This window comes from Scyliorhinus torazame, chromosome 18 (genome assembly GCF_047496885.1).
Source record: "Scyliorhinus torazame isolate Kashiwa2021f chromosome 18, sScyTor2.1, whole genome shotgun sequence".
Classification (NCBI taxonomy): Eukaryota; Metazoa; Chordata; class Chondrichthyes; order Carcharhiniformes; family Scyliorhinidae; genus Scyliorhinus; species Scyliorhinus torazame.
In genome coordinates this window covers 7,187,345-7,211,561 of record NC_092724.1, presented here as the reverse complement: position 1 = coordinate 7,211,561, position 24,217 = coordinate 7,187,345, and the positions used below count along the sequence as shown (strand labels likewise).

The 24,217-nt window shown below is 45.6% G+C and overlaps 1 protein-coding gene across 2 annotated transcripts in view; it reads right to left on the bottom strand.

The window, feature by feature from the left end:
• Window positions 1-12,581: 12,581 nt before the first annotated feature.
• The window catches only part of LOC140394917 (uncharacterized), a 72,514-nt gene continuing 60,878 nt past the window's right edge, over window positions 12,582-24,217 (bottom strand). Inside the window, exon 11 of one of the 2 annotated variants that reach the window (XM_072482101.1) lies at window positions 12,582-12,847. In XM_072482101.1, the coding sequence (XP_072338202.1) occupies window positions 12,600-12,847 (248 nt within the window). In that variant the 3' untranslated portion in view covers window positions 12,582-12,599. Of the gene's footprint in view, window positions 12,848-23,851; window positions 24,049-24,217 lie in introns of those variants that run through there. The other variant, XM_072482102.1, reaches the window with a different exon arrangement.

Sequence of the window (24,217 nt, the reverse complement as noted above, 5' to 3'; positions counted from 1 at the left end):
TTGGAGACTCCTTAGTTATGTTTGGACAGCGACTTGACCATTTCCCATCGGTCAATTTCTGAAAGTACGAAAAGAAAAACATGCAAAGAAAAGAAAGAAGTAAATGAGTAAATCAATAGATAAATAAGTATATAATTGCATTGTGAACAGTGCTATGTGATCTGCAGCCCATACAGTATACAATGTTGGACGTCGTAATGCTTGGATTCAATCAGGCTCTGGGAAGAGAATTTTTCAATGCTTACCACCATCAGCTACTATATATATATCTGAACACATAAACAAGATGACCAGCATGCATATTTTGTCAAATTGCTTTAAACTAATTCCTATAACTTTCACTCTTGGTCTTCTATTGCCATTAATTATGCGGTTATTTTCCTAAATGCAAGCAAAAGTCTGCATTTGGCACACATGCCCATCGTCACAATGCCTCCAGTTTATTCACTGATATAATGAATTCTTGACAGACTCAAAATAATTCAAAAAACATGTCCTCAGCTCCATCGTCTAGTCTTCTTGTTGCTTGTTCATACTTCTGGTGACTGTCTCACACGCCTTGGGAAGTTTGGAAAGATGCTGAAAAAGTCCATTTGACCCCTGAAGCCCACTTTTGCAGTGGACAATGCGTGCTGTTGTTGATTTTTCTAATTTCTTTAATCCCATAAAGCGGGTGAGTAACCAGGCGTAGCTTGTTCAGGGGGAATATAAACTCTTCTTTGTCCTCAAAGTCAATCAGATGGGAAACTCCAGGATATTAGTTTGACCTTTTAGACGTTGAGCCATTGTATCCACAATTGACGCTCCCATCGACAGAGAATGTAGGTATTCAATATCCCATGCCTACATTCATCCCTATGACTCTCTTTCTGTTTCATAGTCAGTTATCAATCCTTTTAACTGAGTTGGTCAAAACAACACCAATTAGCTATCCTTTATACCTCAACTCCAGCAGGTTAACAGAAAGCCCAGTATAGAAAAGCATTAGTGATCATTATTTTTAAAGCACCTAATTCTATACCAATAATGAGATGCCTACTTGCCTGTGTTTTGGTTCAGGTAATGAAGATGTCTATGGGGGAAAATTAAACTTTAATCAATAGTGTATGGATTGATAATGGGTCAGGTGCATGTCTTACATCTCACTCTTTTAATTCCCATGACTGGTGTTAAACTCAGAGCCCAATAGTTACTTAGCTTGTCCTTTCCTCCTTCTTCAAGCAAAGTGTGATATTTGTTGCATTTGAATGCTTTGGTACTGTCACCTAATGCAATGAGTTTTGGAAGATTATAACTAATGCAGCCCCAATTTCCTTACCCTTTTAATATCATGTCAGGAAACCCTCTAAATCTGGGGATTGTCTATCCCAGTCTTAACTGTGTTCAACAATGGAGCATTCACAAGCCTCTAGGGTAGAAAATTGGAAAGGTTCACAACCCTTAGAGTAAAAGAATCCCCTATCTATCACATTTTTTCTGTTTGTACCACTGAAATTAAGATTCTTCCCTTCCCTAATCAATAGTCTTTCTTGAACTTGGATACTATATCTTCCTCCTCTATTGCAAAAATTAAAGCAAAAACGTTCATCTCGCAATTCTGCCACTTACTGACCATCTGCTATTGCTACATTTAATGTAGTTTTAAGAGGTCTACCTCTATTCTTTGTCATTACTTTTCTTGATGTATTCATAGAAATATTTGCTTGACATGTGGTGTATGTAGAAATTGTTACATATTATATTTTATGTTCTGTCACAGTAATGTTATTAAAAACCCTGGTTTAAAATACATACAAGCAGTATGTTTACTAAAGCTGTAATTAAAGAGTTGTAAAAGGTGAGGCAATCATTCATTCTACTCACTTCCTTAATTATAGATAAAAGGCTAATGGGATAATGTTATGATTTCTAGAGATACCCTAGAGAGTAGATAATTCATGAGGCATTATATTTAGTCCTAGCTTAGCAGTTCATGGAACTTAGTGGGATATATATATGACGTAATTAATGCGAGGAGCCAGGCCTGTCTGTATTTTTGCATGATGTGGAGATGCCAGCATTGAACTGCACATTAGGAAGTCTGACACCAGATTAAACAGGTTTGTTTCGAATCACTAGCTTTCGGAGCACTGCTCCTGCCTCAAGTATTTTTGCAGTCAGTAATAAGATTTTAAATTGAACAGCAAATATGACAAATGCTATTATGTTGTGAAGAAGTGTACTGGATCTACTCTAGAAAGGATCCCTCTCCAAAGGTCTCTATACAGGTAAGCGAGTAACGTGCTTTGTTAACTTTATTTATAAGTGGCATTTAAATTGCTTTGAGTTGTTTAATTAGAATTAGTGGCAGGTGTAGATTGTGCATGGTAGCACAGTGGGTAGCACTGTTGCTTCACAAAGCTAGGTCCCTCTGTTCAATTCCCTGCGTGGGTCACTGTCTGCGCGGAGTCTGCATGTTCTCCCCGTGGCTGCGTGGGTTTCCTCCGGGTGCTCCGGTTTCCTCCCACAAGTCCCAAAAGACGTGCTTGTTAGGTGAATTGGACATTCTGAATTCTCCCTCAGTGTACCCGAACAGGCGCCGGAGTGTGGCAACTAGGGGCTTTTCACAATAACTTCATTGCAGTGTTAATGTAAGCTGACTTGTGACAATGATAAAGATTATTATTATTGAGTTTACTTTCCTTTTGTTTAAAAACGGTTCAACTGATAATTGTAAAGCTACTTCTTTGATGTTAATGTGGTTAATTCTGTGTTTAAATTGAATTTTGTTTTAACATAAAAGATACCTGTTGTTCAGAGTCAATACTGCTGGGGTAAAGTATCCTTTCCATGTTTTACAGATAGGAACATTGTTTGGGGTTCCCATCTGGTATCCTAACAAACGTTGACGTCTGGTCGGTATACTAACAGACGGTTTATAAGCTAGGATTTTACGGATGGTGCATGATTGGAATAATGTAATGTAATATGGCAACGCTGACTCTTGGCAGTGGGCGGGACTTCCATCCACCCTGGGAATGACGTCCCGCCTCAGAGAGCAGTCGTGCATTCAGATTGGCCAACAACTCTCCAACCCAGCCAGGCACAGCGCTGCACTGGCCAGAAGTGGTACTGTAGCACTCGGCCTGGAACCAAGTCCTGGGACCGGGGGCAGGAGAGTAGGGGACACCCTGGGGGAAACGAGAGGGGAGCGATTGTGGCATCTGGGGTAGGCTAGGCGGAGGAAGGTAGGTCCGGAGCTCCAAGGTCCCAGAGGGGAGCCCGCTCCAACTCTGAAGTGGGCTCCCTCTGCCAGCCTCAGACCCCACCTTGGGGAGCGTAACATTTTGCCCATAGAGTTGGCCAAGTAGAATATCAACACGAGAACAAAAGGAATAGGAGCAGCCACACGGCCCATTGAGCCTGGTCCACCATTCAATACAATTATGGCTGACCTTAGACTTCAATTCCATTTCCCACCTCTTCCCCATATACGTTGATTCTCTGAGAGACCAAAAATCTATCTGTCCTAGTGCCATGTGAGAGTACCTTTAAGAAATGGGTGTTTACTACTGTAGTGATGTCAGAGAGTGGGTGGAGCCTGACTGTCTGTCAGCTTTTTACTTTCGTTTTAGACTGTTTGCTGCAGGGTGTGTTTTAGTTTCGTTTTCAGTGTTGGAGCTGAAGCCAGACAGAGCAGGTGTACTGCTGTTCTCTCTGCCATGAAAAGACTATCTCTTGATCATTTGGTGAATTCAGAATTATAAATGTTCTCAGTAGTGAAAGTAAACTTAATGTACATCTGTTGAAAGGTGTTTCTTCTGTCTTCTGGATGTTGTTTGGGAAGTTATTAAGGATTACTTAGTGTTGTATTCTTTGGGGGTTGTATCTGAATTAATGGTTGCTAAGATGTTCACTGTGTGTTTCAAAAAGGTTAACTTGAGTTCATAGAATAAACATTGTTTTGCTTTAAAAAATACCTTTCCATTTCTTCTGTACCACACCTGTAGAGTGGGCCGTGTGCCCCATACCCAGTGTGTTCCCCATACCACAATCTATTAAAGGTTGTGGGTCAGGTTAACTCCAGGATACACTTTGGGGTTCTCTAAACCCTGGCCCATAACCCTAGCCTTAACTGTATTCAACCATGGAGCATCGACATCCCTCTGGGGTAGAGAATTTCAAAGATTCACAACCCTTTGAGTAAAATACTTCCTCCTCATCTCAGTCCTAAATATTCGGCCCCTTTATCAGAAACTGTGCCCACCACCCTTCGGTGTTTTAGATTTCCCGACCAGCGGAAACAGTATCTCAGCGTCCATTCTACCGACCCCCTTCCGAATCTTGCCGGTTTCAATGCGGTCGCCTCTTTTTATCCAGAGCTTATTCACCCAAGAGCTTTATGGCACGATTCAGAATTACACTTGAACAGCTTTTCTTCAAATATGCCAATATTTGAATTCCGTTCATGAAAAATAAAGTACCTTCACATTGCAAGTAATTTCACGATTGGAGAACCATAGATTCCTGCTGTGATCATTGCTAGTGACAGCTGGGAATGGCACAAAATGATTTGACAACATATGTTTTGTTTTCCATGTTGTGAAGGTGCTGCAAATATGTAAAATGGTTCTTGTTACAGACGAGCAGAGTTCCTTTGCTAGTGATTCTGGGTAAATTGGAATATATCTAGACAGGTGGTAACTCGCAGCACATAATTCCCACTATCTTGCATGCCTTGATGTTGGGAAATGCTATACAGGATATCTCTGCCTTCAAATTAACATTTGGGCAGTAAGAGACGGGAGTCAAGAGACAGTTTGCCGATGGAAAACCACACCATTCTTCCAGCCCAAACTAATTAATTACGCAACGGGGGTTGTTTAGCGCTGTATTCTGCATCACGGCGAGCTTGTTTGTGCAAGCCCCTCTGTCATACCCTGGGTGCCATATTTAAAATGCGCTCAACAACACAGACCCACAGTTGAACAATGACGATGGATCTTAAGGAACACTCAACAGGCTGGATGACGGACCCCCTAGATGACACTGAAACTGATAGTCATTCCCCCCACCCACTGCTGTGTTGTTCCAGGGTGCATGGTTGCTGGCAGCCTCCATCCCGAACTCTGGAGGGCCCACCACCAAGTCTTCTTCAGGCAAGTTCCAACTTTTGCACGTCACATTGTTTTGGAGCGGCCTGATTTCCCATTGGGATGGCAGAGAATTGGGCGTGGCGAGCAGATTCCGGTCAGGTCATCGTCTCCATTCCATTAGCGGGATACAAATCAGTTTCACACCGGTCACCAGCGGGTTTCCCAATCCGCCATGGCAGGCACCAGCAGATGATCCAGTGGGAATTTCACACCAACATGAATTTGATGTTTGGGGCTCCCCGCCCATCATTGAACCTGCCAAATGGGGCATGGAAGAATTCCACTCATGGGTCGGGATTCTCCAACCCCCCGCCACTTCGACACTGACTGCCATATTCTCCGGCGCCGGTTTTCGGGCGGGGGCAGGGTTCACCCCATGCCAGTCGGGGGCCTTTGGCAGCGGCCCCCCCAGTAATTCTCCGGGCCCCGATGGGCTGAGCGGCCGCCCGTTTTTGGCCAGTCCTGCCGGTGTGAAAGGGACATGGTCCATCACAGCGGGACCTGGTTGGTAGGCCATCTACTGGGGTCCTCGGGGGGAGTGTGGGGGGGCATCCGGCCCCAGGAGGGGCCCCCACGGTGGCCTGGCCCGCGATCGGGGCCCACTGATCTGTGGGCGGGCCTGTGCCGTGGGGGCACTCTTTCACTCCGCGCCGGCCATGGCGGAGCCCGACAGAAGAAACCCCCTGCGCATGCGCAAGAACATGCCGGCGGTTCTGCGCATGCGCGGGACAACGGCAGCCCTCTGGCGCTGGTTGGCGAGGTTCCAACCCCTCCGCCACCTGCATCTTAGCAACCATTAATTCAGATACAACCCCCAAAGAATACAACACTAAGTAATCCTTAATAACTTCCCAAACAACACCCAGAAGACAGAAGAAACACCTTTCAACAGATGTACATTAAGTTTACTTTCACTACTGAGAACATTTATAATTCTGAATTCACCAAATGATCAAGAGATAGTCTTTTCATGGCAGAGAGAACAGCAGTACACCTGCTCTGTCTGGCTTCAGCTCCAACACTGAAAACGAAACTAAAACACACCCTGCCAGCTCTCTTGCTCCACCTGGTGCTCACTCATTCCCTTCCTGCCTGTGACCACCTCTCTATACGTATTATCCACGACATTCTCTGTCTCGTGGATGCTCCACAGTGTCCCCAGCCGTCGCTCCAGCTCTGAAACCCAGGCTTCCAGGAGCTGTAGCTGGAGAGAATTCCTGCACACATGCTGCTCCTGGGCACTCAACATGTTCCCAGCTTCCCACATGGAGCAAGAGGAGCAAACCAAGACTTTGAGCTCTCCTGCCATGACTTACCCCTTTAATTTAAACCTTTGGAAAATGCTTGATATTAAATTATACACTTCTTTCCTTGTCCTCATTACTATCAATTATAGCCCGTACAGATTATAAACCACTTTTCAAACTATATGCGTTAATAATTGTAAAAACCTACCAACCTTACACACTACTTACCAATCAGCGCTCTCCCTTGTAGCTTCAGCTGCAGCAGGGCAAGGCCACTCTCTGAAGATTTAAAAATTACAAAGGAATGAGAAAAAGCAAAAAAAACACCCCTTCCCACTCTGCACCAAATTCCCACTCTATTTCAAATTCCCGAGTTTCTAACTCACTCTGGTTTTGTCTCACTCTGGATGTGGACTCTCCCACTGCTCGTGCCAAAGCTCACTGTGAGAACGCTTTAAAGTCTCTTCCTTAAATAGAGCTGAGATGGGCGGAGATGACTCAGATGACTCCCACACCAGTTAAACTTTAATAGTATGGAATCAACACCTCCTGTCTCCAAATCAGGCTTCAGGTCATTGACAGATCACTGACTCTCAACTATCCAGGTGGGGCAGCTCATTATTAACTTTTAACTGGACTGCTAAACTTATAAAAAAGGAAAGAAGACTTACCAATTCAATTCCCACTCTGCTTCAAATTCCTGAGTATCAAACTCACTCTGCCTGTGTCTCACTCTGGATACAATCTCCCCCACTGCTCATGCGCAAAGCTCATCTCTCCCAAAGGGCAGCTGACCTCTTCCAAATGCATATCTGGACCTCTCCCGGAAGGTATCTCTCCAAATATCTCTGGCAGTTTTTGACTTTTGTTCTCAAATGAATCATGCTTTGGACATCCCACTGATGAAAATTGCACCTGCTTTAAAGGCAGCTGCTGACATGAACTATGGAGGTGCAGACTACAACCTGTCCCCATTCCACTTCAGCCTCGCATTGCACCATTCCATACTGACGGACAGGAGGGAGAAGGTAAAATTGGAATTGAGGAGAGAGCGGGCTAAACAACTAAATATTGAATTTGCCCTGTGACATTAGTGACATAATGGGACATTCAAACTTAAGGAGTGTGTAATATTATTTGCCAGTTTATTTTCCTGCTTAAAGTGTGACTGCCAAGGGAATTGCTTAAGTGTAGCTTCTTGGGGTACCTTGTACTAGCCGAATGTGTGGAAATTGGGTCACTCTCGAGGATGACAGGCCCGTGCAGTCCAGTCCTGCTGTTGCAGCATTTTGTCCTTTCGATGAAGCTTAAAACAAAACGTCCACCCACCTACCCTGATTCATGTGATTGTTAAACATCCCAATGCGCTATTAGTGGAAGAACGTGGAGCTCTCCAGGTGCCTTGGCCAACATTCCTCCCTAAATCAACAGCATCAGAAATCATCATCAACTTCACTGTTGTTTGTGGGATCTTGCTGTTACATGATGCTTGTCGTCTTTGCACGCATAATAATAGTCACTGAGGGCAGCACGGTGGCGCAGTAGGTTAGCACTGTGGCCTCACGCCGCCGAGGTCCCAGGTTCGATCCCGGCTCTGGGTAACTGTCTGTGTGGAGTTTGCACTTTCTCCCCGTGTCTGCGTGGGTTTCGCCCTCCACAACCCAAAAATGTGCAAGCTAGGTGGATTGGCCACGCTAAATTGCCCCTTAATTGGAAAAAATTAATTGGGTGCTCTAAAATTTTTAAAAAAAAATAAGTCACTGCACATCAGATTAATTCTTTGTATGTGAAGCACTTTGTGACATTTCTCAGAGTCATGACAAGATACGATGTAAATGCAAGATTTCCTCCCCATTGACTCTGGTAATCCCCTCACTTGAATTAAGTGTGGGTCAGTCCAGCTCAGTGGGAAAGCACACCAGCTCACTCTTGCGCATTGACTTTCAAGACCTCACTATGGTAGTAGAGCAGGTTTGGAAGTCAAGTCTCTCTGCCATTCATCACAGTGTGGCCAGCAAAAAATGAATAAATAATTGGAGCAAATAGAGGCAGATTATAACAGATAAAGAATAAGTCTTTAAACCTGCCTTTTATTTTGAATGTCTTGAGTATAAATACATTTCCAACGCATGACCAGCAGAGTCCTTCTGACTTGTAAAATCGAAGGTCTGATTACAGTTAGACATGCGTTATCCTTTTTTCCCAGCTTGACATTTTCAGTGTGGAAGTGTTATTTCATTTGAGTGAAAACTGCTTAAAGGGATCCACTGCAGCAAAGTAACACCCAAATGATATGCAATGTAACCTCACCATAGAAACCAAGTCAGCCGTTAGCCAGAAATGCTGTCAAGCCAATCTGTGGCTATCCTTCAGCATTGACAGCAATTCACTAAAACATGTCATTGTTCTTTATTGAAAAACAAAATACCGCCGATGTTGGAAATCAGAAATGGAAATAAAAGTTCTCACAGGGTAAGGCAGCATCTGTGGAGAGGGAAACGGAGTTAAGGGGGTGACAATTCAGTGTACAGCTCTGTGATTTGCCTTTTTAATGTGTATTGTATCACCTATCAACACATTGAAACAGGCGGTCCATACAGATGGCATCAAGTTGTGCACCTGAATCTGGTACCTATTCCATCCCTAAACGATATGCTGTGCCACTGACATCATCTGTGCATCCATGTTGAACCCTTGCCTCCCCATTCGCCCCACCCTGCCCGCTGCTTTACTCACTGTCCCACTCACCACCCACTTCCAACACTTGGCTTCTGTGCTCGCTGCCAAACTTGCTGCCTAGAGACGTCGAGGGGGCAGGTCTGTGGGTGAGAAAGGGACAGTCAGGGGTCGGGAACAGGGCAGCCAATGAGGCAGGAAGCAGAGCGGTGAGGAAATTGCAGTCGTGATTCCAGGAGTTTCAGCCGATGTTTTGGGCTTTAATAATGTGAAGGCTGAAATCCTTAACCGTGGTGGAAAGGGTAGCACATTTTATTGATGCTGAACTTGTTTAAATATCTTTATATTGCTCAGTATTATTGGTGCTCCTATTCTTTGATGCAGGCAGCTGTGGCTGGCTGTCATGTCACAGGAACTACGACCTCGTTTTCTAAAAATTAATTTACGGGGTGTGGGTTTCACTGGCTAGGCCAGCATTTATTGCCCATCCCATATTGCTCTTGAAAAGGAGGTGGTGAGTTGCCTTCTTGAACCACTGCGGTTCCTGTGGTGCATGTCGAGTGAATGTATCTCCCGCAGTTGTTGTGGCAGCAACTGCAGCTTTTAATGCAATCGGTGTATCGATGCACCATTACCCTCTTCTGCCATTAACACATCCTTTGCATTGCGACCTACATATCTTTGTTGCAATTTCTCCTAGCTCCCAGTGGTCACTGACCTTCTACCCTGCTCCAACTGTTGCACCCCCTCTTATGCAGTATAAAATCCATCACATTTCTATCTCTCTTCAGCTCTGAAGAAGAGTCCATATGGACTCGACACATTAACTCTATTTTCTCTCTCCACAGATGCTGCCAGACCTGATGGGTTTTTCCAGCAGTTTCTGTTTTTATTTCAGATTCCAGCATCCACAGTCATTTGCTTTTATTAAAATAGTTGTTTAATTGCTCTGCTATTTCCTTGTTCTTTATTATAAGTTCTCCCATTTTGGACTGTAAGGGGCCTACATTTGTCTTCACTCATTTTTTCTTTTTCATAGAAGCCTTTTCAGTCCGATATGTTACTTGCAGGTTTTTCTCATATTCTATTTTTCCCCTCTCAATCAAAATCCTGGACCTCCTTTGCTGAATTCTGAACTGCTCCCAATCCTCAGGCTTGCTACTTTTTGTAGCAACTTTATAAGACTCCTCTTTGGGTCGAATACTATCCTTAATTTATTTTGTCACCCATGGTTGAACCTGTACAAGATTACCACTCTAGTGAAGGAACAGCGATATATTTCCAAGCCAGGATGGTGAGTGGCTTGGAGGGGAATTTCCAGGTGGTGGGGTTCCCACATGTCTGCGGCTCTTGTCCTTCTAGATGGTAATGGTTGTGGATATGGAAGATTCTGCCTAATGAGCCTTGGTAAGTTCCTGCAGTGCATCTTGTAGATGGTACACACAGCTGCTACTATTTGTCGGTGGCGGAGGGTTTGAATGTTCGTGGAAGGGGGAGCAATCAAGTGGGCTGCTTTGTCCTGGATGGTGTTGAGCTTCTTGAATGTTGTTGGAGCTGCACTCATCCAGGCAAATGGAAAGTATTGCATCTCACTCCTGACTTGTGCCTTGCAGATGGTGGACACGTTTGGGGATTTAGGATGTGAATTACTTGCCGCAGGAATCCTAGCCTCTGACCTGCTCTGGTAGCCACAGTATTTATATGGCTTGTCCAGCTCAGTTTCTGGTCAATCCCTCATAGTGGGAGGTGGGGGTTGGGGTGGGGAGAGGCGGGGGGGGGGGGGGGGGGGGGGTGGTCAGTGGGGGGGGGGGATCAGTGTTGGTAATACCATTTAATGTCAAGAGGAGCTGATTAGATTTTCTCTTGTCATTCCCTGGCACTTGTGTGGCATGCCTGTTTCAGTATCTGAGGAGTCGTGAATGGTGCTGAACATTGTGCAGTCATCAGCTGAGATGGATCATCTGCTCGGCATTTTTGGCTGAAAATTGTTGCAAATCCTTCAGCCTAATCATTTGCACTGATGTGCTGGGCTGGTCAGGGGCAACATGTGCCCTGAGCCCCTTGCCTGATGTGTCTGCTGGGGGGGTGAATAAACAAAGGGGTAAGAGTTGCCCTCACTTTTTACCAGAGTGGATTGGGACATTAAATCTTTCTTCACACTCGATCTGATTTCTGTGCTCTCGCTTCTCCTGAATGTGTCAGCTGTTTCCATCCGGGCCTGCTTAGTCTGGTTGGGTGGCCTTCTCCTGGCACCCTCAGTAAAGAGGACCTCTCTCCTCTCGCTTGCTGTCTCTAGGAGGAACTGAATGGATGCATTCATAATCGAGGGGCTACCTCCCCCAGGTTCCAATCTTTTGGTCCCGGACATTCCAGGATCTTGCATGTACGGCAGCAAAATATAGTGCTGCTTCCGACCCCCCCCCCCCCCCCCCCCCACCCCAGCTCTACCACCAACAACACCCTCCCACAATTACCACCACCCCCAACAACCCCCTTTCCTATTGCATCGCAGCTGCTAATTGGCCACAAAATCCATCTCTAGGACAAATACAGTGGGAGCCTTCAGTGAAACCTAGGGCCAGTGACTATTTTCCCCTTTGAAGTGCTAGTTTGGGAGCTGGACATTGTCTTGACTTCTGTTTATCACCCCCCCCCACCCCCCCCCCCCCACCCCCCCCCCCCACCCCCCCCCCCCACCCCCCCCCCCCACCCCCCCCCCACCCCCCCCCCCACCCCCCCCCCCCACCCCCCCCCCCACCCCCCCCACCCCCCCCCCCCCCCCCCCCACCCCCCCCCACCCCCCCCCCCCCCCCCCACCCCCCAACATGAGGGAACTTCCTGCCCCAAGCACACTAACAGATCAGTTTGAGTAATCACGATCTGGAGCAGGAAATTGGACGTAATTTCTTTTCATGAACCTATTAGCAAACATGGGCAGGACAGGCACTCACTGCGAGTATTTATAAACTGACTTTCAGAAGTACAACAGAAGTTGAACACTGAACCTCATGCGTGTACATTCCTCACCGAGATGCAATACCTCTGAGCACCAGTGGGTTCTACATGAAAGGGTTCAAACTTGGTACAACCTGTTGCTGGGTAACGGTCTAATGGAGACTTTGATGGAGGAAGGAAAGATGTTCTCGGAAAGTGAAAGATCAACATTGAAGACATCTCACACAGGCCAATCAACAGTACAACTTTAGCTATTGGCTTTGGACAACTTGTAGCTCAGAGAGGTATTTTCATGCCTGATAAGAAACATTTCAATTCAGGATTTGTTGCTCAGAAAGGTATAACTTACATAATGAGACTTCTGATTCAACTTGGGAAGGTTTGCAGTAAGAATTCTACACTTGATAAGCCTCATTTCTATCCATCTCATTCACCTGATTTGAAGGATTAAACCTTGAATAAGTGAAACTTCTGAAGTGTGCACCCTCATTCAATGAACTAACCCAAGAGCAGTGAGATATCCAAGAGTGATAATACAAAGTACTAAATTAATCAAGATGAGAAACACTTAGGCAGGATGACTTTATCAAAGTTTCTTGCGCGTCACTTTTCGAGGGAGTGGAATAGCAAGTTTTTCAAGTCTTGAAGTTGCAACAGCATTTTTAGCAGCCTCTGAAATGACGAAAGGATCTTCAGCCTTGGCTGCTGCAATGCGGGACTTTGGTTTAGCAAGTTCTTCAATTCTTTCCGTGGCTGTGTAGCTCATAACAGTTTCTGATACAGGTTGATCCAATGGCCTACTAGGAACATAGCCAGCATAATCACCCTTCGGCTCTAGAAAATATAAAGTATTACTTCTGTTATGGCATAAGCACTGGAAAAATAACTACACACAGCTGATTGACTCAGTGTAAGTCTAGTATTTTGCCTTCTTTCATCCATTGTAAATAGGTATTTCAATTGCTAAACTCACTTAATGTATGTGGTTTAAGATACTAGCCCTGCTCTAGTTTGTCTGTAGAACCCTGGATGGAGCTGCCCTTTGCTTTGCAGATGCAGATCTGGAGGTCCTCCTTCAGGTAGTCATGGAGATGAGGGATGTCCCCTTTCCACAGGAGGAGGCCACCCTCCCAAACCAAGCAGGCCTGGATAGAGGTGGCTGAGACTGTTAGCAGATGGAGCGTGAGCAGGAAGAACTGACTGCAGTGCCAGAAAAGGCTCAATGACCGTGTTCGCTCTGGCAAGGTAAGCACAATGCCAGCCTCTCATATCAGGCCACTGGGTAGTTAAACTCCAGCAGGTACTCCAGCTGAGGAACCTCTGGACACAAACTGCTCCTGAGCATGGGAGGAATGTGTGCCAGAGTACATACTGACCCCTCAGCAAGGCTCAGAGCCGTAAGATGCTGAGGGCCTGCTTACACTGATAAATACAACTTATGACATAGGGCATTGCTGGCCTCCATGGCCAATGCCAATGTCCAAGGTAATACCTGATACTGGAGAAGGGGTACCCATCCTAACATCATCACCGCTATAGAGGACGGAGCGGTAGATTACCAGGATGGCTGACCATGAGCAAGCCATGGTAGGCGGGAATAGCATCCCTGGTGGAGACGATGAATAGAAACTGCAATGCAGAGATGACGTTCTCCTCCAAACCACCCACCATCCTGACTTGGAAACATATTGCTGTTTCTTCACTGCCGCTGGGTCAAAGTCCTGGCACTCCCTCCCTAACGACACTCTGGGCATACCTATACCACACGGATTGCAGTGGTTCAAGAAAGCAGCTCAACACCACCTTCCCAAGGGCAATTAGGAATGGGCAATAAATGCCAGTGATGGCCACATCACAAGAATTAATCTTTTTTTAAATTAAAGGGTGCAGTGCGCTCCACACTGTCCGACAGGATGTCAAGGACTCAGTCCAGCTTGGGGAGTCTCTACTTACCAAGGTTTGTTCTCCTGAGCTCTTCTTCTGTCCCCCACAAGGTTAAATGGCCAGTGGTAAGTACAGAACCATGTCTATTGAGGAGAACATTACCAGAAGAGACCTCAGAACAATCACCATCAGCTCTGACTTGTTACCTTCCAGCAGCTGAGATAAAGTCACCTCGATGAGCTGTTGTGTGTAATTAGATAGGGTGGTTTGGGTCATCAGCACAAACAGGAGAGAGGCCATAGCAACTGCAGACAGACGCAGCCCTGGACACAGATACAAGGCCTCAAGAGTCACACAAAGAGGCTTCTTTGTCTATTTTTGTTACATGTGATTGTTACTTGTCTGCAAGTTTTTAATCTGATTAGTTTGCATATGAATTTTTCAATGTAGGCCACACTGCAATTCAACCTTTGGGCTGTGAATGTGGTCCTTCAATTACACCTCAGCCGCTTTCAAACGATGAACTTTAAGTTGTAAAACTTAAATATTGTGTCCAGTTCTGGTTGTCTCATTATAGGAAGGATGTGGATGCTTTGGAGAGGTTGCAGAGGAGATTTACCAGGAGGCTGCCTGGATTGGAGGGCATGTCTTATGAAGAAAGGTTGAGGGAGCTAGGGCTTTTCTCACTGGAGCGAAGAAGGCAGAGATGTGACTTGATAGAGGTGTGCAAGGTGATGAGAGGCATGGATAGAGTGGATAGCCAGAGACTTTTCCCCAGGGTGGAAATGGCTGTCACGAGGGGACGTAATTTTAAGGTGATTGAAGGAAGGTATAGGGGAGATGTCAGAGGTAGGTTCTTTACACAGAGAGTGGTGGGTGTGGAATGCACGGCCAGCAGAGGTGGTGGAGTCAGAGTCATTAGGGGCATTTAAGAAACTGTTGGACAGGCACATGGACAGCAATAAATTGAAGGGGTGTAGGTTAGGTTGATCTTAGGTAGGATAAATGATTGACACAACATCGCAGGCCGAAGGGCCTATACTGTGCTGTACTGTTCTTATGTTCTATTAACTATACTTACTGTATTCAGTCCATCAAAACTGAGGTTGCACTGAGGCCTTGTTTGACACATTCTGCTTCACTATATTGTTACTGAGCCAACACTGTCCCAGGGCCTGGATTTTATGTCTTACCCCCCATCTGGTGTTTAGAGATGGGACGGGGAAGCGTGAAACTGCATGGACAGAATCCCACCAGAATCCCCCCTGCCATCATGGTTTTATGCTGGGGTGGGAATGGTCTTGCATGGGAAGCCAGCCCTTGCTCCTATGAAGGCTTTTCAGTGATAAATTGATGGCTACTTCAGGGCCTTTTCATGCCCAGCCTCAACTTTCAGGCTAGCTGAGGGTGAGAAATTGAAAATAATCTCTGGCCTTAATCTTGGGCGGGAAGTGGGGGGCCTCCATTGAGGTACCAGACACCTACTCACCTGTCCCCTTACTCACCTACTTTTCACGAATGCTATTGAGCCCTGGATAATTACACTGCGACCTGTGGAGATACATGGGGTATTATATGGGGTGGAGTCGAGCAGAAACTCTCCCTAAATTAGGCTTCCTCTCTCCCACACACTTTCTCTAATCTTGAGCGATTTGATTATCTTTCAGGTATGAAAATGAATTTGCAAAAGAGTGAAATATCTCCTATTAACTGTATTGCCAAGAATGATCTGCTTTCTCCCCCTCCCCTTCAAGGTCTCAGTGAACAGGTTTAAATGTAAATCTTTTTATTAAGGGGCTCTTTAATGTGACCGATCCACCTGCCCTGCACATCTTTGGGTTGTGGGGGGTGAGACTAATGCAGACACGGGGAGAATGTGCAAACTCCACACAGACAGTGACCTGGGGCCGGGATCAAACCCGGGACCTCGGCCCCGTGAGGCAGCAGTGCTAACCACTGCGCCACCGTGCCGCTCATCTCAGCAAACAGCTTTAAATATTTAGGAATTTTAATTGCTCGGTCCCTTGGAGACCTTTTTTAATCTCAACTTTGGCCGTTTGTTGGAGTGTATGAAAAAGGAATTAGCATGTTGGTCTAGTTTACCCCTTTATCAGGCCGTATAAATTCTGTTAAGGTTATGAATAATTTGCCAACATTTCTCCACTTATTTCAGTGCATTCCATTGTTTTTTCTTGCAATAGATCAATTAATTTCTTCCTTTATTTGGAATATGAAAACACTCAGAATTTGTAAAATGTTGCTACAAAACACCAAGCATTGAGGTGGATTGGCACTGCCAAATATTCCGTTTTATTATACATCTGCTAAAATCCATAATATTTTCTGTTGGCTTCATTTGGACTTGGCTGGTTTAGCATGGGGTGCAATTGAAGACAGCCTGCTGTCAATCCACATCTCTACCTCCTCTGGTGTGCTCCTGCACTCCTTTCTCAACCAGCCACTCTTCTTCAAACCCTATCGTTAACACAGTCCCTAAAGGTTTGGATCCAGCTCAGAGCACACTTTGGGTTACAATCTCTCTCTTTACGCAGCCCTATTGATGCACATCATTTATTTCTGTCTTCATTGGGAGATTCTGCCAAGTCTGGCACGATAGAGGCGTCCGAATCCTTGCTATCTTATATATTGGCCGGGATTTTCCTGCTGCCCCGCGGCAGGTTTTCCAGCATTGGAAGCGACTTGCCGGTGACCGTTGAAGGATCTACCATCCCGCCAAAATCTCTGGCATTTTGTACGGCCCGCCCACCGCACTGATGGGGAAGTTGCCTGGAGTTTCCTTTAGTGGCACCAGAAGATCCTGCCAGCCAGGCGGGCCGCAAAATCCCGCTCACTGAAAACAGTTTTGCTGCTTTTGACTCTCTCGGTTGGAAATATGATCTGCCCCACACGCACACTTCTGTCGTCACTTACAAAACAGATTTTGTGAGCAAAAATATCACTCAGTTTCCTTTATTTTTTTACCCAATCTTTTTTTCAAATTGAGGGGCAATTTAGCGTGGGGGTGGAACTCACGCAGACACGGGGAGAATGTGCAAACTCCACACGGACAGTGACCCAGGGCCGGGTATTGAACTGGGTCCTCGGCGCTGTGACACTTTCCTTTATTGCCCCAAAATCACTCATTGTTGTTGGGTGAAATTAAGCGGCTTTGTTGCATCCAAATTGGTGTGGGGGCGAGGCCATTGAATCACGCAAGGGGGGCCTCTCGCGAGATGAAGCTACAGAGGTACGCTGGAGACCTACTATATTTGCCGGGCAAAAACATAGTGATTGCGGATGCCCTTTCCAGAGCAACCGACAATAAGGAGTGGACAGACATCTCGGAAATATTACAGGGACAGGTCGATCTGGCGATGGAAACCCTTACTGTATCGGACAACACGTCCAAATTGATGAAGGCTTAGACTGAGAAGGATGAAACCTTGCAGAAGGTAGCCCATGATATGAGACAGGGATGGCCTACAGGCTCATGCTCCAAGTTCTGGAACGTCAAGCATGAACTGAGCTATATCAATCGCTTTGTGCTCAGAAAAAGCAGAAGAGTCATTCCACAATCACCACGGGACATGATCCTCGTGCAGATTCATGAAGGGCACTTGGGGATGGAGAAGTGCAAGAAGCGGGCCAGAGAATCAGTTTATTGGCCCAGGGATCAATCGGGACGTTCAACGAACAGTGGAACACTGTGAAACATGCCAGAGATATCAGAACCATCAACGCAAGCAACCCATGACTGAAAGTGAGTTAGTCAACAAACTATGGATGAAGGTCGGGGTTGATCGTTTTCACCTGGATGGCACTGAATACATGCTGCTAATTGATTACTACTCCAACTACCCGGAGGTAATGAAACTCCTGAATTACAGCAGTACCAGTGTGATTCTAGCTGTAAATTAAATTTTTGTACGTCATGGCACACCGCACATTGTCATGAGCGACAATGGTCACTGCTCTGACAGTTGGGAGTGGCAAGATTTAGCTAGAAGGTATGATTTCAAGCACATCACCTCCAGTCCGCACTACCCTCAATCCAATGGGCAAGCAGAAAAGGGGCCCACATCGCTAAGACTCTGCTCAAGGAGGCCATTGCTTCACACAGTGACCCGTAGCTAGCCTTGTTGGTGTACCGTACCACACCACTAAGTAGTGGATTAGCTCCGGACCAACTGCTAATGGGTTGGGAGCTGAGGACAACACTCCCCAACATTCCTGAAAGACTCCGTAATAAGTCCAATATGCAAAAGAACGCTGTTCAAGGACAGAAACAAGCGATTCCAACCGCTCCAGCAGAATGTTGGGCGGTTTGGGACCAGCTGATAACGTCAGGCTTGAGAAGGTCCATGACTGCTAAAGTCAGAAGACAGACAGGCCCCAACTCCTTTGTCGTTCTCACTGATCAAGACTCAATATTGAGATGCAATCGCAGAGCGTTGCTGATGCTCAAGGCGAATCACCAGTTTACTCTTCAATCAAGACTGGATGATGGGGTTGCTCCTCCCCATATGCCTGAGACTACACACACGGCTGTAGAAACGCGGAACATCCAAGCAGCCAATGGGCAAGTTGGTTGCCGGAGAATAACCAGACTACCTCATCTTCATCTCAAGCACGGCGACGATCCACCAGGATTCGAAGACAACCCGATAGACTCAATTTATGAACATAAACAGCCTGATCGATTGAATTGATGAACAGTCACGTTGCATGATGCAGTTTTACATGACTAAAATCACTGTATACTTGTATCGTTTGAATGTACACGATTATGATTCAAAATCATTTTGAAAGATAGGCGGATGTGATGATAGGTAGACTATCATCTGTATATAATATGAGTAGTTCATCATCTGCATCTGTATTATAAGTTCTATGTTTTACTGTTAAAGTTCTAGCATCCGACCAGCCGGTGGGGCAAGTATGCAGGTACGGGACCCGGATGCACCATGTGTTTCATCAGAAGGTGTTTGTGAGGAGTTGATAGCAGTCGCACATTAGAGTAGCTCTGTAGTATCTTAGTGTAAGTTAGTGTTAGACATTTATTTCCCACTGTATTCATCTTAGATATTTTAGTTATTTATTAGTGTAGTGTTAGTAAAAATAACTTTGTTTACAATACAAAGTCTAATGTTCTTTGTTCACATGGCAATATCGAGATTCCACATCAGCCCGATCAAAGAACATTACATCGGGAGGTTTTCTTTCTTTTTCCTTTTTATTCTTTCCTTTTTCTTGATCCTACTTCTATTTCCCTTTCTCTTCCAGGGGTGGGTACCAGAGCAATAGGTCAGAAGGTGAATAAATTGAGGGAGAGCTAGGGAATAGGCCCAGTATGGCTCTGAGGAAGAGCAGACAGGGAGATGTTGCTGAAAACAGCAGGTCTGGTGGCCTGAAGTGCATATGTTTTCATGCAAGAAGTACAACAGGTAAGGCAGATGAACTTAGAGCTTGGATTAGTACTTGGAACCATGATGTTGTTGCCATTACAGAGACCTGGTTGAGGGAAGGACAGGGTCGGCAGCAAACATTCCAGAATTTAGATGTTTCAGGCAGGATAGAGGGGGATGTAAAAGGAGTGGAGGAGTTGCGCTACTGGTTAGGGAGAATATCACAGCTGTACTGCGGGAAGACACCTCAGAGGGCAGCGAGGCTATATGGGTAGAGATCAGGAATAAGAAGGGTGCAGTCACAATGTTGGGGTTTACTACAGGCCACCCAACAGCCAGCGGGAGATAAAGAAGCAGATAGGTAGACAGATTTTGGAAAGGAGTAAAAGCAACAGGGTTGTTGTGATGGGAGACTTCAACTTCCCCAATATTGACTGGGACTCACTTAGTGCTAGGAGCTTGGACAGGGCAGAGTTTGTAAGGAACATCCAGGAGAGCTTCTTAAAACAATATGTAGATAGTCCAACTAGGGAAGGGGCTGTACTGGACCTGGTATTGGGGAATGAGCCCGGCCAGGTGGTAGAAGTTTCAGTAGGGGAGCATTTCGGGAACAGTGACCACAATTCAGTAAGTTTTAAAGTGCTGGTGGACAAGGATAAGAGTGGTCCTAGGGTGAATGTGCTAAATTGGGGGAAGGCTAATTATAATAATATTAGGCGGAAACTGAAGAACCTACATTGGGGGCGGATGTTTGAGGGTAAATCAACATCTGACATGTGGGAGGCTTTCAAATGTCAGTTGAAAGGAATTCAGGACCGACATGTTCCTGTGAGGAAGAAGGATAACTACGTCAAATTTCAGGAACCTTGGCTAACGAGAGATATTGTAGGCCTCGTCAAAAAGAAAAAGGAGGCATTTGTCAGGGCTAGAAGGCTGGGAACAGACGAAGCCTGTGTGGAATATAAGGAAAGTAGGAAGGAACTTAAGCAAGAAGTCAGGAGGGCTAAAAGGGGTGACGAAAAGTCATTGGCAAATAGTGTTAAGGAAAATGCCAAGGCTTTTTACAGGTACATAAAAAGCAAGAGGGTTGCCAGGGAAAGGGTTGACCCACTGAAGGACAGTGGAGGGAATCTATGTGTGGAGCCAGAGGAAATGGGCGAGGTACTAAATGAATACTTTGCATCAGTATTCACCAAAGAGAAGGAATTGGTGGATGTTCAGTCTGGAGAAGGGTGTGTAGATAGTCTGGGTCACATTGGGATCCAAAAAGACGAGGTGATGGGTTTCTTGAAAAATATTAAGGTAGATAAGTCCCCAGGGCCTGATGGCATCTACCCCAGAATACTGAAGGAGGCAAGAGAGGAAATTGCTGAGGTCTTGACAGAAATCTTTGGATCCTCACTGTCTCCAGGTGATGTCCCGGAGGATTGGAGAATAGCCAATGTTGTTCCTTTGTTTAAGAAGGAGAGCAAGGATAATCCAGGGAACTACAGGCCGGTGAGCCTTACGTCAGTGGTAGGGAAATTACTGGAGAGAATTCTTCGAGACAGGATCTACGCCCATTTGGAAGCAAGTGGACGTATTAGCGAGAGGCAGCACGGTTTTGTGAAGGGGAGATTGTGTCTCACTAACTTGATAGAGCTTTTCGAGGAGGTCACAAAGATGATTGATGCAGGTAGGGCAGTGGATGTTGTCTATATGGACTTCAGTAAGGCCTTTGGCAAGGTCCCTCATGGCAGACTGGTACAAAAGGTGAAGTCACACGGGATCAGAGGTGAGCTGGCAAGGTGGATACAGAACTGGCTGGGTCATAGAAGGCAGAGAGTAGCAATGGAAGGGTGCTTTTTTGATTGGAGTGCTGTGACTAGTAGTGTTCCGCAGGGATCAGTGCTGGGACCTTTGCTGTTCGTAGTATATATAAATGATTTGGAGGAAAATGTAACTGGTCTGATTAGTAAGTTTGTGGACGACACAAAGGTTAGTGGAATTGCGGATAGCGATGAGGACTGTCAGAGGATACAGCAAGATTTCGATCATTTGTGCGGAGAGATGGCAGATGGAGTTTAATCCAGACAAATGTGAGGTAATGCATTTTGGAAAGTCTAATGCAGGTAGGGAACATACAGTGAATGGTAGAACCCTCAAGCATTTTGACAGTCAGAGATCTAGGTGTACAGGTCCACAGGTCACTGAAAGGAGCAACACAGGTGGAGAAGATAGTCAAGAAGGCATACGGCATGCTTGCCTTCATTGGCCGGGGCATTGAGTATAAAAATTGTCAAGTCATGCTGCAGCTGAATAGAACCTTAGTTAGGCCACACTTGGAGTATTGTGTTCAATTCTGGTCGCCACACTATCAGAAGGATGTGGAGGCTTTAGAGAGGGTGCAGAAGAGATTTACCAGGATATTGCCTGGTATGGAGGGCATTAGCTATGAGGAGCGGTTGAATAAACTTGGTTTGTTCTCACTGGAACGACGGAGGTTGAGGGGCGACCTGATAGAGGTCTACAAAATTATGAGGGGCATAGACAGGGTGGATAGTCAGAGACTTTTTCCCAGGGTAGAGGGGTCAATTACTAGGGAGCATAGGTTTAAGGAGCGAAGGGCAAGGTTTAGAGGAGATGGACGAGGCAAGTTTTTTACACAGAGGGTAGTTTGTGCCTGGAACTCGCTGCCGGAGGAGGTGGTGGAAGCAGGGACGATAGTGATGTTTAAGGGGCATCTTGACAAATACATGAATAGGATGGTAATAGAGGGATACGGACCCCGGAAGTGTAGAAGATTTTAGTTTAGACGGGCAGCATGGTCGGCGCAGGCTTGTAGGGCCGAAGGGCCTGTTCCTGTGCTGTACTTTTCTTTGTTCTTTGTTAAACATCAGGTTGTTGATTTATTGCTGTACTGTAAACTATTTTCTGTACTGTTATTCATTACATTTGTTGTTAAAACTTAATAAACAGAAATAAGAAAAAGAAATTGATGACAGCTGCCTTTAATTGTTTGTGCAAAGTCTGCGCGTTCTCCCCGTGTCTGCGCGGGTTTCCTCCGGGTGTTCCATTTTCCTCCCACAAGACCCGAAAGACATGCTGTTAGGTGGATTGGACATTCTGAATTCTCCCTCAGTGTACCCGAGCAGGCGCTGGAGTGTGGCGACTTAGGGGCTTTTCACAGTAACTTCATGGCAGTGTTAATGTAAGCCTACTTGTGACACAAATAAAGATTATGATTATTATAATTCCTTCACTTGATAACTTTCTGATGTCAATTTATGACTTAAAAATCATGTTTGAAAACAGAATATCTCACCCAAGTGCAAATTAGCACTGTTGTGCACAGAATTCTGTCAAAGCTTTCAGGTAGGCAGGGTACCTGCTAACTTCATCTCTCATGATGCAATTTTGCAAAACCACTCGTACTGTAGAGGTCATCACTGAACACCAGGATAGCTACTGAGAGAGCTATTGGTCAGGAAGGTCCCTGTGGTGGCTGTGAACGTATTGGACAGAGTGCAGAAAGAATTGGTTTACAAGAATGCTTCCAGGGATGAGAAATAGTGATGAGGATAGATTGGAGAGGTTGGGACTGTTCTCCTTGGAGAGAAGAAGGCTGAGTGGAGATTTGATCGAGATCTCGAGGGGGCTGGGCAGAATGGATAGGGAGAAACTGTTCCCATCATAAAAGGATCAAGAACAAGAGGGCACAGATTTAAAGTGATTTGCAAAAGAAGCAATTGTAATGTGAGCAAAATCTTTGCCACACAATGAATGGTTAGGGTCTAGAATGCACTGCCTGGAAGTGTGGTAGAGGCAGGTTCAGTTCAAGAGGGTATTTGGTGATCACATGAACAGAAACAATGTGTAGGGGTACAGTAAAAAGTCTGGGGAATGGCATTAAGTCATAATGCTTCATAATGCAGACACGATAGGCCACATGGCCTCTTGCTGCACTGTAACATTTCTGTGATTCTGTTTAGGTCTGGTGGTGGCGAGTTGGTTACCTCGCAGCATGTAACCAGTACTATCCCATAAATTGTAGTATATTGTGTGCTTCAAAATTTTGCAATCTAGTAGATTTCTCAGAGGGATCTGGGAGTGCCTTCTCCTATTGAAGACCCAACCCATGAAGAACTTCAAATAGATGAAATAATTGGCAGCCGCTGTGAGGGAGCTGAGAGACTTCTCAGGATTTCTACAATTGGAGAGCCTCATGGATATTATCATTTTTACTGATATCAGGGCAGCACGGTGGCGCAGTGGGTTAGCCCTGCTGCCTCACGGCGTTGAGGTCCCAGGTTCGATCCCGGCTCTGGGTCACTGTCCGTGTGGAGTTTGCACATTCGCCCCGTGTTTGCGTGGGTTTCGCCCCCACAACCCAAAGATGTGCAGGATAGGTGGATTGAACACGCTAAATTGCCCCTTAATTGGAAACAAAATGATTTGGGTACACTAAATTTATAAACAAAAAAAAAACAAAAAAGTTTTTACTGGTATCAACTTTGTAGTCTTTTTTTATTCGTTCATGGGACGCTGGCATTGCAGGCTGTGCCAGCATTTATTGTCTAGCCCTAATTGTGGGTCTGCAGTCACATGTCGGCCAGACCAGGTAAGGACAGCAGATTTCCTTCCCTAAAGGACATCAGTGAAGCAGATGTGTTTTTCCGACAATCGACAACGATTTCATGGCCAACTTTTGATTCCAGATATTTTATTGAATTCAGATGTCACCATCTGCAGTGGTGGGATTTGAACCTGCGAACGGAGAGTACTCAGGATTACTAGTCCAGTGACAATACCACTAAACCACCCACCTCCCCTAGTGCTGGATTTCACTTTTATTGTACCAATTTCGAATTCGCAAACCGCCATAGTGAGAATTACTACAGTGCAATAACATAATCACCACACAAAGAAACTCCAT